The 17,969-nt window shown below is 41.3% G+C and overlaps 1 protein-coding gene across 1 annotated transcript in view; it reads right to left on the reverse strand.

Annotated features, from left to right (window-relative positions):
* CERS4 (ceramide synthase 4) overlaps positions 1-17,969 on the reverse strand; it is a 97,635-nt gene that overhangs the window by 2,686 nt on the left and 76,980 nt on the right. Inside the window, exons 7-9 of the mRNA XM_075283631.1 lie at positions 15,594-15,686; positions 11,472-11,600; positions 2,194-2,300 (exon numbers count right to left, since the gene is read on the reverse strand). Coding sequence (XP_075139732.1) covers positions 2,194-2,300; positions 11,472-11,600; positions 15,594-15,686 — 329 coding nt within the window. The remainder of the gene's footprint in view (positions 1-2,193; positions 2,301-11,471; positions 11,601-15,593; positions 15,687-17,969) is intronic.

The raw sequence follows: 17,969 nt of genomic DNA on the forward strand, positions 1-17,969 counted from the left end.
CAATGCATTTAGTAGTCCGTTCAGGGGGACCCCATGCGGACTCCCCAAAACGGATTACCAATGTAGATGTGAAACAGGCCTAAGTTACTAATCCTGAACATCTCCAAACAACACAGGACTACTGAAGACACAGGTGAGCCGGAATGTTTTTTGCCATATATTTTATAGGTACAAGCTCTGACCAGTTGAATATGTGCGTCAGATACCAATAATATTTTGGTGTTACTTGACACAACATTATCCTATGTGACAGCACTTGGCAGTACTGTCAGTGACCGACTTCTTCATCCCAATTGTAAGAAGGAGAGCTATCGGATGTCCTTCCTCTCAATCGCAGCTGTATAATCAACATCAGGCTAAGCGAAGATCACTCCGCGCAGAGAACTAAATGATCCTGAAGTTTTTCTTTGTTCTGACTCCTACTATATTTTTATGTTCTATACTGTGCTTTTGTATGTGTTTTTCTTGTATTATAATGCTGCTGTAACACACTTAATTTCCCCATGGTGGGACTAAAGGATTATCTTATCTTAAACATCACATATTTTGTATGGATAAGTAAAATAGGCTATTTAGGCCTCATTCTGGCTCCGGCCCGCCGCTGGTTGTTCAGATTACTTGGTGATAGCTTCCCTGCGTTTCTTGCTCCTATCCTGTTCCTTGAACCTCCTGTGTGCCCTCCTGTTGTTCCTGTGTATAACCTTGGCTTGCTCTCCTTGACCTCCTGACCTCTTGTGAATGACCTTGGCTTGTTTCCTGATTATTCCTGCTTGACTACTCCGTGACCTCTTGTGCATGACCCGGGTCTCCTGACTACGCATCTGCTTCTCCCTCCTGCTACCACGTGACCTCCTCTGTACCAACTCGGCTTGATTGACTAAGTTTTTAGCTATCCCCGGAACCTGCATTGACTGCTTGTCTACCGACTTGACCTGTACGATTTCCCTACGGTGCTTCTGCTACTGGACGACAAACCTCAGATTATCCCTCTTGGTGCTGACCAGCTCTTCTGATTATTCATCCGCTGAGGTTAGTATTTCTGGGTCCTCTATTGTTGGGGTTTGATGAGTGTGCAGTGCTCTCTGGGCGCTTGCGGTTCTGAGTCCCAAAATTTACCGAGTCCAACTCCACCATCAGAAGCTCTGGCGAAGAACTCCGGGGCCTGGTTCAGCTCTGGTTAGGTGAGCATTGTACACTCAGGACTGTTTTTGCCTTGGTGTTTAGGGATTCTGGTTGCCCAGGACTTAATGTCCATTATTGTCGCATCAGGTTTCTAACACCACAACATTGCTCCTGTTGTTATTGGTGTGAAAATTCTTACTTAGGCTAAGGCCCGACGGGACGTTCTGCAGCAATAATGCGCTGCAAAAAAAGCCATGGCGCAATGCATCGTGGTTCTTCCCGCAGTGCTTTAGAGAGAAAGTTCGCAGAGTTTTCCTCCACGTACTTTCTGTTACAAGTATACCTATAGTAAAATCTCCGGCGTTTCCGTAGGTATAATTGACGTGCTGTGATTTCCAAAACCGCGACATGTCCGCACTGTGGTTTTTACCGCAAAGTGGGCATGGGATTTGCTAGAATCCCATCCACTTCGCCATTACTGTAAAACGCTGCAATTTTTTCCACAGTGTTTCCGCCATGGGAAAATACGGGTGGTTCCGTCCTGTGGGGCCCAGACCTTATTGTCAAGAAACCTTTCTAAGGCTGGGGTCCATAAACACAGTGGTTTGCCCGTGGCAGAAATGGCTTGGAAAAAAACAAATCCCATCCCCACTTTGCGATAAAATACGTGCAATGGACAGCCCTTGCGGTTTTGGAAATCGCAGTATGTCATTTATACCTATAGAAACACTGGTGGTTTCATTATTCTAGGTATAATTGAAGCAGAAAATCCACAGAGATAACTGTGTTTCCACAACGTGGGGCCTCACCCTTAGTAAGAAACAATAGATTGAAACTAGCGACAACATGCACCATGTTTCTGGTGTTGTTATAAATATAAGACATATCCATGTTACTGAACAAAAGTACATGCAAATGGTTCTTTTATGTATCTTGCAAAAAAAAAAAAAAAACGTGCTGACTGAAAAAATTACATGATATAAAAGTGGCCTAACAGCTACATACCACATATTCTTCTGCTCACCAAACAGGTCACCACACATTAAATACAATCAAGTTTTCAGATCTCACCTTGTCGGTAGAATAATTAGACGAGTGATGCTAAAAACCAACGCAAAAATGATAAACAAGACATTACATGTCTTCTTCCACTTGCTGTAATTGCACATCTTTGCTAACTAGAAAATAAAAGACAGTTTTTAAAATGTCAGTGGGTTGAACTAAGCAGAGTTGAATAGACAGGTTACAGCAAAAAGATGATTAGAGATAAACAAAACATAAAACGTGGCCACAACGGCTCTCTGAAGAGGTAAAGAAACCTGGGAAATGTCCAAAAGTTAGGGGACCTTAAAGGGGCTCTATTATTGGAAAAAGTCATTTTTAACTAATCACACCTTTGCATAACCTTTAGAAAGGCTATTCCACATCTACCTTTTGTATGTAAATTGCCTCAGTAGTTTTTGAATAAGTCTGTTTTTATTCATATGCTAATTAGCCTCTCCGTGCACCCCGGAAGTCTCTTCGTACACTGTTTTCTGTATATACAGTAAAGGCTGCTGCTGACTCCTTCTCCCTGCTCTCATACACAGCATACAGCAGGGATTAGCATATGGATAAAAAAACGGACTTATTCAAACACTACTAAGGCAATTTACATACAAAAGGTAGGTATGGAATAGTCTTTCTAAAGGCTATGCAAGGATGTGATTAGTTAAAATGACTTTTGCCAATGATAGAGCCCCTTTAAGCAAAATTTCTTGCAACCAGCCATCAGAAGGTCCCCTTACAATCAACGCCACTATCATAGGAGAATTAGAATCATTATACAAGTGACATTTAGTTAACTCTTAATCTAAATAGATAAGCAGTAGATAAGAGAAGAGCCTTCTACCTTCAGTATCAGTTTATGTTGCTTCTGCCAGATTATAGCATTCAATCTGCAGACTCTGGATGAACTGCTTCCAGGTGACGTTGTCATCCCAAGTTCATCAGTCAACTCACAGGGACTGCACTTATAATGCAAAGCTGACATTATTAGTACAGCTTCTGTTTTAGAGTCTCTGTTTTGTGCCAAAGCCAACACTGGCAGGGACCTGGCCTCACTAGCCAGTGAGCTGAGCCTCACTGTTTGAGAAGCACTGGTCTGAACTTGTGCATCTTTTTAGCTTCATTCTACCCTTCCTTATCTTATAAGCAGGAAAATCTGTCATGCATACAGATCGGAGCGTCTGACTTTAATGAGGGACACATTGTGATGTCTCCAAAATGGCAGGATGTCTTCTGGGTCCTAGTAGGCATTGGTTAGTATCTAACTGATGAACTAGTGCTACTGTAGCAAAAATTGCTGAAAAACGTATTAAAGCTGGATACAATAGGAGGCAGTCAGAACTCACAGTGCATCACAGAAAGTACAATTTGTCCTACATGTAAAATAAAATCGTTCATTCTCAAAAAGTGATGTTTTATTTTGTAAAAGCGGTAAAACATAAAAAAAAAAAAAAAAAAAAAAAGATAGTATAGCCGCAATCAAAATGACACGCCGGACAAAGCTGCCATTTCATGAGTGAACAACGTAAAAACAAAATGAAAAAATGTAAATAAAAACTAATCAAAACATTATATGTACTCCCAAATGGTGGCAAATGAAAGTACAACTCATCAGGCAAAGAATAAGCCCTAAGGGAGCCTTCACATGGAGTAAATGGTCCGCTCATTCTGAATGTAAAACTGAACGGTGTTAAAACAGATCCCATTGATTTCTATGGGTGCCGGCATATGTGCGTATCACATTGAAAGTAATAGGTAAAAAAGCCTCCCATTGATTTCAATGGGGAGCGCGTGAGCCGGCACCCATAGAAATCAATGGGATCTCTTTTAACGCTGCTCACTCTGAACGAGTTTTACGTTCAGAATGAGCAGAGCGTTTACTCCGTGTGAAGGCTCCCTAACATAGCTATGTTGAAATAAAAATGATGAATTTTGGAAGAAGTGAGCGAAAATATGAAAAATGTCGCCGAGCATTAATGTACAAATTAACCTATGTCCTTAAGGGGTTAAGTGCATATGTGCATTGGGGGAGGTGGTGAAAAGAATACTTGACAGTCAAATGTGAGTTCAGGTGTAACCCGCGTCGATCTCCTAATTAAGAGTTTTCTAATAAACATTCCAATTTAGAAAATATTATTATTAATTATTATTATTATTAGAGCCCCTTAAAAGAAGCTGATCATAAAATGTGCACCTTCTGGGACCATCAGAAATCATATGGTATCTGTGGTGAAACATAACATTGTGTTTCATTTTACTACTGTAGCACCACCACAGGAGAAAAGAGGCATTACACAGTTCTCATTTAATAGCAGTGTCCCCAGCAAATCACCTACTTTGTAAACCAAATTTGTATGATAACATTTTAAAAAAAAATTTCTATGACTTTTTAAAACAAATTTTATGTCCAGATATTCCACTATCTGGTTTTAATATATAAAAATGCAGATACATTCCCTTTAAATGCAATGTGTCACCAGAAAAACATTTTCTTCCCATTTTTTAAACCAACTTTTTAGAGTCAGCAAAGGAACGTATCACATTTTTTTTTGTTGCCGGACCACTGGGTCGCTCGCCTGCGGGCGCTTTGTTGCGGTTGTGGTGGTCGCTGTGCAGCGCCGCGCCCAGTAGAGTAGGGACCCACTATAAAGAGGTCGCAGTGAAGTGGCTAGTGGGCTTATGCACATTGATCAATATGTATACTAAGAACCTCATGTTCGGTATTGTAAAATTTGCTGAGAAGCACTAGATCAATGTATAAGGTCGGGATGTGCGGGCCATGTCTTTCTCTTTTTGTACATGTTTATAATGAAATGTTGTTTTTCATTTTCTGATTGTTATTCCTCATAATGTTCCATATTGCCTGAGCTTCACCTCTGTTCTCTGAACAGCAATTTACTGATTTACAGCATAGCCATGACTGAATTTTTTAGACATGCTCCATGCTGTGACTTCTATTGGTAATAGTGAATTCAATGATGGGTCAATGGTGTTATCCATTATGTAATAATAATGGAAATTAGTTCATAGCTGCAAAGAAAACTACAGAACTGGCCAGTGTCAGGCTTAGTGGTTAGAGTGAAAATTGTAGGATTTAGCACTTTTTTAAAACATAATTTTTTTTCAATACTACAATCTCCAATAATTTTCAGTCTGGCCACTAAGTCTAATAATAGACTGACAACTGTCAATTCTGCGTGTGTGTTATTAGCAGCAGTCAGCTCATTTACATCCTAGACAATATTACAATTAGACGATACCTCTATAACTAATACCAGACAAATTCTAAGGCTCCGTTCACAAGGAGTAACGCGCCGCTCATTCTGACACGTGTCAGAGTGAGGCGCTTCAAAACAGATCCCATTGACTTCAATGGGTGCCAGCTTACACACGCTACCCATTGAACTCAATGGGAGGCTTTATTACCTATTGCTTTCAATGTGATAAGTGTTTACGTGTCAGAATGAGTGGCGTGTTACTCCGTGAGAATGGAGCCTAAGGCACTGTGGAAAAAATGCACGGTGTTTTCGCTGCCTTTTTTAATTTGACTTTCATATTTATTAATTAATTTTTATATTAATGGCTGAATTAATTTATATGTATATGAATGAGGGCTATTATCATGACTGATATTTTGACAGTCCATTGTAACAGACTGTCAAAATATAGGTCATGCTCCATTTTTGTCAGTTTCTCCAGATCCCTCCATACACTGCAATGTATGACGGATCCATGATAACAGGTGCTTCACCGTTGCAAAATGGTGAAAAATTGATGTTTTTCACAGCCATTTTCATTGAAGGTATGAATGTAGGCTTAGCTTAGCACTGCTTTTACAATAAATGGACATGACTCTGCAATCATCCAGTCTCATAAGTACAACTCAACACAGCCTTTATAATGTACTAGCCATTGAAAGCTAAATAAATAAAGTAGCAATTCAGGAAGGCTGGCTATGTAAAAGCATAACTTCATTGGGTTATCTCAATATTAATAAAACACTGTTATTTGCAGTAAAGTTTTACTGCTGCAATAACACAGAGCTGTTTGTTAGTTAATGTCTATAGTATCTGTTCTCTGTTCAGTACAGTAGAGGACAGAGTAGAGGGGCTGTAATAGGAATGCAAAGAATTACAATCGGGCTTTGTTCCATCAGCACATGTATGGGGTCTGTCTGAAGGCACTGCTTTCTGAAAAGGACAGAGGAAGGTTTCAGAGGCCTCCTCTGGAGGTGCCTAATCTACATCTCTCAGTAACAAGAGCCATTGTGTAGACTAGAAATTCAGGATACTTTTTTTTTTTTTTTTTTTACTGCATTTATATGGGAGCAGAATGACAGGGATCACTGTGATAGTCGCCTATTAACCTCTCTGATACCAACTGAAATACCAAAATATAGCAAAATTAATATTAGCGAAATTCATTTACTACGACAAGAACTGGCTGTAGTAATGGGTTGTTTTTTTAAAGTTTGCCCTAGTGCTGCAAATATTTGACTTCCTCTGCAAGATGAAGAGCTTGATTGACCAGGGCCGTAACTACTGTGGTAGCAGCAGAGGCAACTGCCACAGGGCCCGGGATACTAGGGGGCCGGTGACAGCTGCAGATTTTTTTTTTTTTTAAATAGGCCGTTACCTGCTGGAGTTACTCCAGCACGTAACGGGCCCTATTTACTGCAGCGCTGGGGGCTGCCTGAAGATGGAGAGGAGCTGCCTCCTCCACAGTCCATCTATTAACAGTAGTAAAGTCAGCAATTGCTGCCTTTACTACTGCACCCAAACAGGGGCCGCCTGCTGTCCAGGCCCCTGCTGCCTCCCGGCACTTGCATAGTGACAGCGGGCAGGAGAAACTTCTATCTCCTGCCCACTGTGCCCAGGCTCTGTGCCAGCATCTATACTGGTAGATTGAAGGACCTGAGACATGACGTCATCAAAGGTCCTTTAATCTACTAACATAGACTCAGTGTCTTTTGTGGGCGGAGCTACCCGGATTGTACAGGTCAGTGTACAATAGGGGGGGGGAATGGGCTATAGGCTGTGAGGAAGAGGGGTACATGGGTGTGCAGGCTGTGTGTGAGAAAGTCTGCACCCCCATTCCTTCCTTTCTCACATACAGCCTGCACACCTATGTACCCCTTCTACTCACATTCTACACCCCCATTCTGCCCTATGTGAGCAAGAGAAGGGAATGGGTGGTGCAGGCTGTGTGTGAGCAAGAGGGGTACATGGGCGTGCAGGCTGTGTGTGAGAAAGAAGGGGGAATGGGGGTGCAGGCTGTGGGTGAGCAAGAGTGTGGTGGAATGGGGGGCTCCCCCTCCAGATCATCCTCTTGCTCGCACACAGCTTGCACCCCCATTTCCCCTCTTGCTTATACCCCAAGTCACCCTCTTATTCACAAACAGCCTGCACGCCCATGTACCCCTCTTGGAGGGGGCCCCATGTCAAAAGTTTGAAACGGGGCCCCGCCATTTCTAGTTACACCACTGAGCTTGACATAGCAGTGAGTATTTTGTACCTTCTTTCCTCCAGATATACAGAATGATAGGCTGGATTTCCCTACATGCCCCATAAGGTCAGTGCTAAACAATATACTTTCTCTGTCACAGCTGGTAAAGGAAAACAGTCAAAAATGTGTTTTTCATAGGTCTTTTGTGTCCTTTCTGATAAGAGGCAAGTGGGGTTTTGAAAATTAATATATAATGTTACTTTACATACAATGCAGAATGGCGGTCAATATCTAGAACTTAATACAGACAGTACGCATCCTTTAAAAATGGATAAGGCCCTAAGAAATTAGTCCTTAAAGGGATTCTCAGAATAAAGGGATCATCAGAATGCCATTTTTTTAATATAAAAATGTAGGAATAGCCTTAAGAAAGGCTATTCTTCTCCTACCTTTAGAAATCTTCTAAGCACTGCTGTTTTGGTGATATTCCTGGTTTTCTGTGGTATGCAAATGATTCTTCTCACAGCACAAACGTACCGTGTAAGCGCCCACAAGAAAATGGCCGCAGACATGTGCAGTCGGCTCTGCCCGAAGCTCGATGGAAGACCTACTGTGCATGCCTAGGATTCTGAAGACCTGTGCTGGAAGAAGACGAGGCGGAGAGGATGAGGCGGTGCTGGAGATTTTTCAAGCAGCATTGGGGATTCCCCCACTGCTGCGAGAAAAATAATTTGCGTACCACAGAAAACCATAATCAAATATCATCTGAATGGTGGCCTAGGGAAGACTTCTAGGGCCCGTTCACTCGGAGTAAACGCGCTTGTATTTTGGCAAAATATACGTGGAAAAAATACACATGTAAAAAAAAGACTCCCATTGACTTCAATGACATTTTATATGTGTATTTTGACGTGGTTTTTTTACACGTGTAAAAAAAAAATGTCATTGAAGTCAATGGGAGTCTTTTTTTTACATGTGTATTTTTTCCACGTATATTTTGCCAAAATACACGCGCATTTACTCCTTGTGAACGGGCCCTAAGTGGTTTGTGTATAAGTGGAGTTTAAAAAGCAATATTAGGCCTTAAAATACTGTACAAGTGGCCATTTTCCCGTGGCCTGTGGGCATGCGCAGTCTGCTCTGCCCAAGGCCTAGAAGTTACAAGCCACCGCTGGAAGAAGACGCTGAAGAGGACGCTGCTGACGAAGATGGAGGTGGCGCTGAAGAGAGTTCTCTCGCAGTGCTGCGAGAGAGCTAATTTGCATACCGAGAAAAACCGGGATTGTAGGCGAATGGCGGCATGGAGAAGACGATGAAAGGTAGGAGACGAATAGCCTTTCTTAAGGCTATTCTTATGTGGTACCTAGAAAAAATCATGTCTGAGTGGTAGGATCCCTTTAAGCAGTCTGTCTGTTGTCTCTTCTTCTCACTTCCTGTATCCCTCCCCCCTTGCTGAACAAAATACTTATGTAGATCAGATAATATGCACATGCTTGTAGAGAACTCAGTCTTATCTGGGTGTTTACATAGAAAGATAACAGTACTACTTTTATTGCACACATCTATGCATAATATTTACCTTAGTGCAATTGTCACAGCTATATATTATGGAGTTGCTTTTTCCCTATGAGGTGTCTGCTTTAAACTGTCCTTGTAATGTCCATTCTTTGTGCGATATACATCTTTTTCCTAATCTATAAAGCAGTAATGAAGCATAATCCTGAGGGAAGGATGATCATGTTTGGGCTAGAACTTTAGAAAACTATCTTTACAACATCTTCTCGTATAAATGTATGTTAACCCTTTAAGGACGCAGGGTACTCACCTGTCCCTGGTGCATGTATGTTTACATATTTTCCTTCCCCACCTTCCTCAATTCATAGCTTTTTAATCTCTCTGTTGACATAGCTAAGCGAGGTCTTCTTTTTTGCATGATGAGTTGGTACTTTCATTTTGAACCACTTTGGGGTACACAATGTTTTCCTAGGGGTTTATTTTTATTCTTTATTGTTAACTTTTTAAAATTTATTTTTTTTAATTTTGTTTTCCCTGTCCCACAAAAGGACTTGAATTTGTATAGTTTTTCAGTACATTGCACATAGGTTCCTTATATATGCCTCAGACCCTGCATCTTTTTGGAGCAGGGGCATAGCAATAGGGGGTGCTGCAGTTACTGCTGGGGCCTCAACCTCCAGGGGGGCCAAAAGGTCCCCTTTCCCCATAAAATATCCCATTATTCTATACTGTACAAGATAGGTAGAGTCCCCATTACAAATTTTGCATTGAAGCCCTGGAGTTTCATGTTACGGCTCTGCCTGGGAAAAATAGTTTTCACTAGCGAAGCAAACCGTAACATGCTCCATAGTATGGACCTAGGAAAGCTGAACAACTTCCAGCAACCCTAGTTTAATAAAAGTATTGTTGCGTTATTGAAAACACACATGATCACAGCATAACAGATAGGGGGAAAAATAAAGAATCCTCCTTCTATATTCTCATCCAGGAGGAGGAAGTCTCCTTTTTCCAGGCACCATGTGAATGAGCTGGCTTGTTTTTTATGTTTGCATCCATAGTAAGGACCAACCAGTGTCGTTGATAATGCAAGAGCTTGGGTGGGGGGGGGGGGGGGGGAGGAAGGGACACATAGAACTTTAAAAAAAAAAAAAAAAAAGGTGTATTTTGGGAAAACCACTTTGGGTGAGACAAATATAAATCTCCAGAAAAGCAAGTGAATTCCAGAAATCCTTGACAAAAAAAAAATATAAGGGCTTTTTGAAAGTGCTATTTCATCTGTTTTCATGGCCAGTTAATATTTTGTAGTAGGGTCTCTGGCTCTGATAATATTTGTCATACTCTTACACAATTTACAACAAAAAGTATTTGCAAAACCAATAATCTGACATACTTAAAGGGGTTGGCCACTTTCAGACGAATATTGACAAACAAATGTACAATAAAAAGATATACAATTTTCCAATATACTTTCTGTATCAATTCCTCACAGTTTTCTAGATCTCTGCTTGCTGTCATTCATTCTGTTACTTCTAGGGGATAAGTCTAACCATGGTCATGTGATTTACGGTCCATGGTCATGTGACTTGCACACAGGTGCACGGCTGATTACCAGGCAGATTTCTGATTACTGTGCTGTGACTGTAACGAGTGGCACCTGTGTACTCATCACATGACCATGGACCGTAAATCACATGACCATGGTCAGAGTTTTATCCTCTAGAAGTAACAGAATGAATTACAGCAAGCAGAGATGGAGAAAACTGTGAGGAATTGATACAGAAAGTATATTGGAAAATTGTATATCTTTTTATTCAACATTTGTTTGTCAATATTGGTCTGAATCTGGCCAACCCCTTTAAAGAGGTTGTACAGGCATTTTTTTAAATGCCTGGATAGCTGCTGGGGATGAAGCTCCCCCCCCCAAAAAAAAAAAAAAAAAAAAATCAATCATACTCACCTGACCCTGATGCTCCGGTCTCATTACCGGTCTCTTCCTGAGTTCTGCTGATTGGCCACAGCAGTCACGTGACCACTGAGGCCAATCAGCAGCCTCAGGAAGAGACCGGTAATGTCACAGGTAGTGATATCACAAGCCCTTCGCTGTAGGCCGCTTATTGACCTCAGCATTCACGTGTGGCTGGGTCTTCTGCCACACGTCAGCACAGAACCAAGAAGACCAGGAGGCACCAGAGGACTATGGAACGGTTGTATGATTTTTTTTTATTTTTTTCACTGTCCCCCGCACTTTTTGCCTGGACAACCTCTTTAATTCCTAATCTCATTTTCATAGGAAAAATGTTTTGTTCTGAACTGACTGCATACCATGTGGCTATTTTACTCACCTCTAGAAAGTAGTCAGCTGCATCATGTAGAAGCATCACTAAAGTACCTGCTCTAATGTAGTTAGCACAATAAGAGAATGTAATGAGAATGACTGTGGCAAAATGATGTATTGTCTGCTCCTTCAGGTCCTGTACACAGACATAACAGAAAAAATGAAAATAAGTGAAAAATAAGCCATGATCAAAAGCCATACCTCTATCAAGGCTGAGGTCCCACGTTGTGGAAACACAGATTGCAGATTTTGTTGTGGTTTTTTGAGCCAAAGTCAAGAATGGCTACAAAGGAAGCTCTTGTACTTCAATCTTTTTCATGATCCACTTCGGCCTTTGGTTAAAAAAATCGTAGCAAAATCTGCAACAAAAAAAAAGTTGCATTTCGGCAACATGGGGCCTTTGCCTAAATCAGATTTTTATTTTAACCCCTTAGAGACACGGCCCAAAAGTGTGTTAAGGACCAGGCCTCTTTTTTCAAAACTGACGTGTGTCACTTTAAATGGCAATAACTTTGAGACGCTTTAACTTACACAAGTGATTTTGAGATTGTTTTCTTGTAACACATTATACTTCATGTCAGTGGTAAACACTAATCAATATTTTTGTATTTTTTTATATTAAAAAAATAGGAAATTTGATGGAAATTTGGAAAAAATTGCAATTTTCTAAATGTGAAATTCTCTACTTTTCAGGCAGATAGTCATACCACCCAAATACATGAATAAATATTATCTCCCATATATCTGCTTTATATTGGCATCATCTTTTGATTTTCTTTTAATTTATTTTGGACGTCAGAAGGCTTACAAGTGTAACAGCGATTTTCCAGATTACCAAGAAAATTCCTCAAACTAATTTTTTAGGGACCACTTCAGTTCTGAAAGGAATTGTAAAGGCCTATATAATAGAAACCTCCGTAAATCACCCCATTTTCAAAACTGCACCCCTCAAATAATGCAAAACTTTTTCATGTGTCACTATGGGATACATGGATCAGTGGATTTCACCACTAATCCTGTATTATGTTCTGTGAGACACAGCATGCCCGTGTCTCACAGGGCATAACAGGAAGTGAGCTGTGCAGACGGCACAGCTCAGTTCCAGAAGACCCGGCAGGATCAACCAGGTAACAGGGGCTCAGGGCAGCCTGGGGTCACTAACCAGACCCCAGACTGCATAGTAGACATACCGGCACCCCCCGATCTCGCTGCGGGAGAGATCGTGGAACACTGTTTGCGGTGGTCATGTTTGACCATCACAATCCAAGGGTTAAAAACTTTCATTGGTGAAAGCACCGACCGAAGGTTATGGAAAAGGGTGAGAACTGTCGGTAACAGCTCTCACCCGCTTCTGATTCCGCCCGCTCAGCTAGTGAGCGGGCGAGCGCTCCATGAGGTAGTATTACTTCATGGTGCGCGAAGTACCTAGCGCCCATGAAGTAATAGTACGTCATGGGTTCTTAAGGGGTTAAATGTATTTTTACAAAAACAAACAAACCAAACACTTGTGAGCGCATTCACCAGTACTGTCACTCCTATCACCACAGTGATAGTGACACGTGGCCATCTTATGTGTCACATCTGTCTGCTTTTGCTTAAAGAGACAGCTTGGCACAAGGCTAGTTGTAAATAACATTTGCAAATTCTTACTTGCATTGGTGAACATTTTATTACATGTCCTGTATTAATTTTATTTTTTAACCCTCATCCTGGCCCTTCCCTCATATCTCAGGCTTTTATGGTAGTCTCTGACATATGGTCAAAGACACCATTAATGGGGTTGTCCCATCACAAAGATCCTATCTATACTGCTAATATATGTGGATTTAAGACTTTTCCTAAATGCATTGCTTTATCAAAACTGCTTTGTTTGGCTGCTGTCTTAATATATTCACTTCATTGTTTACACTCTGTTTCTATGGCCCTTAGAATTATCTGCTCATTTGTCAAGCGATGTAGCTGCCTGCTCTCGGGGAAGGGGGGGGGGAGGGGCTGGGAGCAGTTCTGAGCTGTTTGTGTCTTTTAAGTAGCGGACCTTCTCTAATAGAGCCCCGGGATTTCTGTGCTCTTATCAGTCGGTTTAATTGGATTTGGCTGATAAAGGCTGAGATAGGGAGTCCTTTACCTCTGTATGTAATGCAAACTGACTCAAATCCAGCTCTGTTACATCAGCTTCACACTGTGGTAATTCATTTACAACCAATCCCGTGCAAGTGAAACCCCGCCCACCTATGTGCCGAGAAAAGCAGGAAGTGAAGAGAGAACAACAGCCTGCAGGTTAGTGAACAAGCGTCATGGGAATACCCCTTTAAGTCATTAGGCCTACTTCACAAAAAATACACAGCTCACTTATAATTTTAAAAATAATATACTAGCAATACTAGCATTCTTACATCAAGCACTATAATCCCTTACATGAGCTAAGCAGACTTTGCTTTAACCCCTTAGCGACCCTTGACGTAACTGTACGTCATGGGTCGCATGGGGATGTATGGAGCGAGCTCACACGCTGAGCTCGCTCCATACACGGCAGATGCCGGCTGTATAATACAGCCAGGACCTGCCAATAACAGCAGCGGTCGGTGCCCGAGCCGATCGCTGCTGTTAACCCTTTACACACTGCGGTCAAACGCGACCGCAGCGTGTAAACAGCGCAGGCGGCATGGGCGCCGCCATGTTTCCCCGATCGCCGCCCTCCTGAACGTCACATGAGGGCGGTGATCGGTTGCTATGACAGCCGGAAGCCTATTGAAGGCTTCCAGGCTTGTCTCTGCACTAGATCTATTAGACGATGCCAGAGGCATCGTCTAATAGAAGTGCTGGGATTCTGCTATTCACTGCAGTACTGTAGTATTGCAGTGAATAGTATGAGCAATCAGACCCCCTAGGTTTCAAGGTACCTAAGGGGTCTGATCATAAATGTAACAGAAGAAAAAAAAAGTTTTTAAAAGTATTAAAAAAATAAAAAAAATATAAAAGTTCAAATCACCCCCCTTTCCCTAGATTAGCTATAAAAGTAATTAAAGAACATTAAACATAAACATATTAGGTATCCCCGCGCTCCAAAATGCCCGAACTATTAGAATATTAAAACATTTATCCCGTACTGCGAACGGCGTAGCGGCAAAAAAAATAAAAACAGCCAAAAAGCGTTTTTTTCAACACTTTGCCTCCTATAAAAAATTGAATAAAAAGTGATCAAACCATCAAATCTTTCCCCAAATGGTATCAATAGAAACGTCATCTTGTCCCGCATAAAAAGACACCACAACCAGCTCCATACATGGAAATATGAAAAAGTTACAGGTGTTAGAACATGATGACACAAAAATTTTTTTCTATTTTGCAAAGTTTATCATTTTTTTAAAAGTATCAAAACATTTCAAATACTATATAAATTTGGTATCACCGCGTTCGTACTGACACGTAGAACACAGGTAACATGTCATTTGTACCAAACAGTGAATGCTGTAAAAATTAAACCCATAAGAAAATGGCGCAAATACATTTTTTCTCCAATTGCACCTCATTCTGAATTTTTTTCCAGCTTCCCAGTACATTGCACAGCATATTGAATGATGCCATTACAAAGTACAATTTGTCCCGCAAACAATAAGCCATCATGTGACTCTGTGAACTGAAAAATGAAAAAGTTATGGCTCTTGAAATGTGAGGAGGGAAAAACGAAAATGCGAAACCAAAAAATGGCCTGGTCCTTAAGGGGTTAACTACAATTTTCTTAGGTGGACAGGGATAAATAGTTGTAATGAAGCCAATCTTAAAGGGAGTCTGTCAGCAGAACCCAGCCCCAGAGATAAATAAGTTAGTGTCACCTGAATAACGCTGTTTACCCCTTGTGAAATGGGGCCTCTGTTGCCAAGATATGCCAATTCTGTCAATATGCAAATAGTTATTTGGAGCATCAAGGGCCTCATCACTTACCCCTTTAAACCAACAGCAACACCCTCATTGTTTCATAGAGATCATTTACATATTAACCTGTCTATCGGTGAGGCTAGGTTGATATGCTGGGTTATTGCATTGGTTATTTATATGTGATTGCTTATATGCGATTAGTCACCTTTACCTTTCACCAGAAAAAAAGCTTTTTAGACACAATAATACATACCTTTCTTTTTATATCAAAAGCCAAAGTGAGGAGCAACGATGAGTAAAATCCCAGCTGCAGCATGTAATAGCTGTACAATGAGAACTCCAATGGCTGTGGATAGAAGAAGAAACTTATTACATTCCACAGTACAGGTAACATGGTACAGCCAGCTGTACAATGTAAATCTTACAACATTTTGGATAATGTTTACCTAAATGTTTGCAATACACTGCCATATATGTGTACATGAAGAATAGCACTATATATGACTATCATTTAATGTGTATTTTACCTTTTATATCAGGTATTCCTCTCTGCAGTGTCTCTCTATGCCTAAATTAACACGACCGAGATTTACGAGTGAAACTCAGTAATGCAGCGTTCACACTTGCGCCCGTGTCCGCTAATGGGGTTTCCATCCTATGCCCCAGAGAAACTGCATAGAGGACGGCTTGCCAGTGGTCAGTTTTAAAAGCACTTTATTTGAATGGGTTTTTAAAGCAAACTGCCAGTATCCGTATGCGACCTCTCCGCGGTGAAACCATTTTTTTTCCACGGACACAAAGTCCAGCATGAGGAAGTTCATCAGCAGTTTAAATGTTGTACTCAATACCGATCCCATATTGTAAGGATTATAATCAAGATGGTTTAAATAGGGGATCATCGACATCAACAACATGCTCATTATATGGCGTCCCAGCGAGCTGCTGAGATTCCAGAACAGACACGGGCACAGCGTGAGGGACAAGTTCAGCGATAGGCCAGTATGAGAACTTCCGAAACGCCGAAGCATGCGGATCGACGCCAACAACACGCTCATAATATGGCTTCCCAGTGAGATGCTGGAACAATCATGGGCACAGCATGAGGGACAAATTCAATGGCAGGCCAGCTTGACAGCTACTGAGACTCCGGAGCAGGTGGATCATCAACACCAACAACACGCTCATAATATGGCGTCCCAGCGAACTGCTGAGATGCCGGAACAAACACAGGCACGGCATGAGGAACAAGTTCAGCAGCAGGACAGCTTGAGAGTGGTCGAAACAGGCAAACTATTGACGGCAGCAATTTCTGAATACAGACTGATCATCAACGCCAAAAACATGCAGACGAAGACCCTCAGTGGAGGCCGCCAGGTGGCACAGAGAGTGTCAAATGGATGAACCTTGCAAGATTCATGGGGTCGGGTTCAACCAGTGGTTTCTTTCTGATCACATCTGAACAGAAACTGCTACTATACTCTGGGGTCTCTTTGTTTAAGTACGATTCTGGGAAAACCAAATTTATACAGTTTTATTTACATTTAACTCCTTTGCAAAAAAAATTATTTCCCCATAAATTTCGCCATATTCTGAAACCCATAACTTTATTTATATTTCTGTGTATGGGGATGCATAGGGTATCTTTTTTGCTGGCTAGATGTACTTTTTAGTTATACCATTTTGGGGAATGTATATTGTTTTTATCACTTTTTTATCTGAGGTGAAACAGCAAAAAAATTGTGGTTCGGGGATTTTGATTTTTTTTTAACCCGCTACGGCGTTCGAAACAAATTTTTACAAGTTTGTAGCCCAGGCATTTTCAGATACAGAGATATCTAATGTGTATGCGTTTTAGAGTAATTTTTTACTTTTATTCATATGTGTAGTATTCTAGGAAAAGGGGGGTGATTTGAATTTTTGATTCTTTTCTTTCTATATTATAAAAATGAATTTCTGTCTGTCTGTCTGTTCTTTATGCGTGACCAAACGACTGGACCGATCTTCACCAAATTTGGCACACAGATACTTCAGGTGTCCGGGAAGGTTTGCGTACCATTGCTGAAATAAAGCATTCTCAAAACAATGACCCCCCCCCCCATTAGCCAATACAAACCTGCAAGTCTTTCACTCTTATTCCAACTGCAATACACACGCTCACTCCACATACACAATCCAACACTGATATCCAAACTGAGATACACAGGTAAGCACACAGTACCACATGCTGGAGGATTAGATACGCACGTCTGCAGAGTTCCACACGCCGAAGCTTTAGATACGTGCATATAAATACAGTTCCACACACCAGAGGATTAGATACACAGGTCAGCACACAGTAACACATGCCGAAGGATTAGATACGCATGTCTACACACAGTTCCACACAGTAGAGGATTTGATATAAGCGCGTCTGCACACAGTATCACATGCCGGAGGATTAGATACGCGGCTCTGCACAGAGTACCATACATTAGAGTTTTACTCCAGGTTTCCATAGCAACCCAGACATTTTTCTTCACGGCTGTATGTCAGCTTTAAAAGGGACAGGTTGCTGTGGATGACACTGTTACACAAGGTCACATTCACACAACTTTACTCCAGGTATCTATAACAATCGATCTCATGTTTT

Source organism: Leptodactylus fuscus, chromosome 1 (genome assembly GCF_031893055.1).
Source record: "Leptodactylus fuscus isolate aLepFus1 chromosome 1, aLepFus1.hap2, whole genome shotgun sequence".
Taxonomy (NCBI): Eukaryota; Metazoa; Chordata; class Amphibia; order Anura; family Leptodactylidae; genus Leptodactylus; species Leptodactylus fuscus.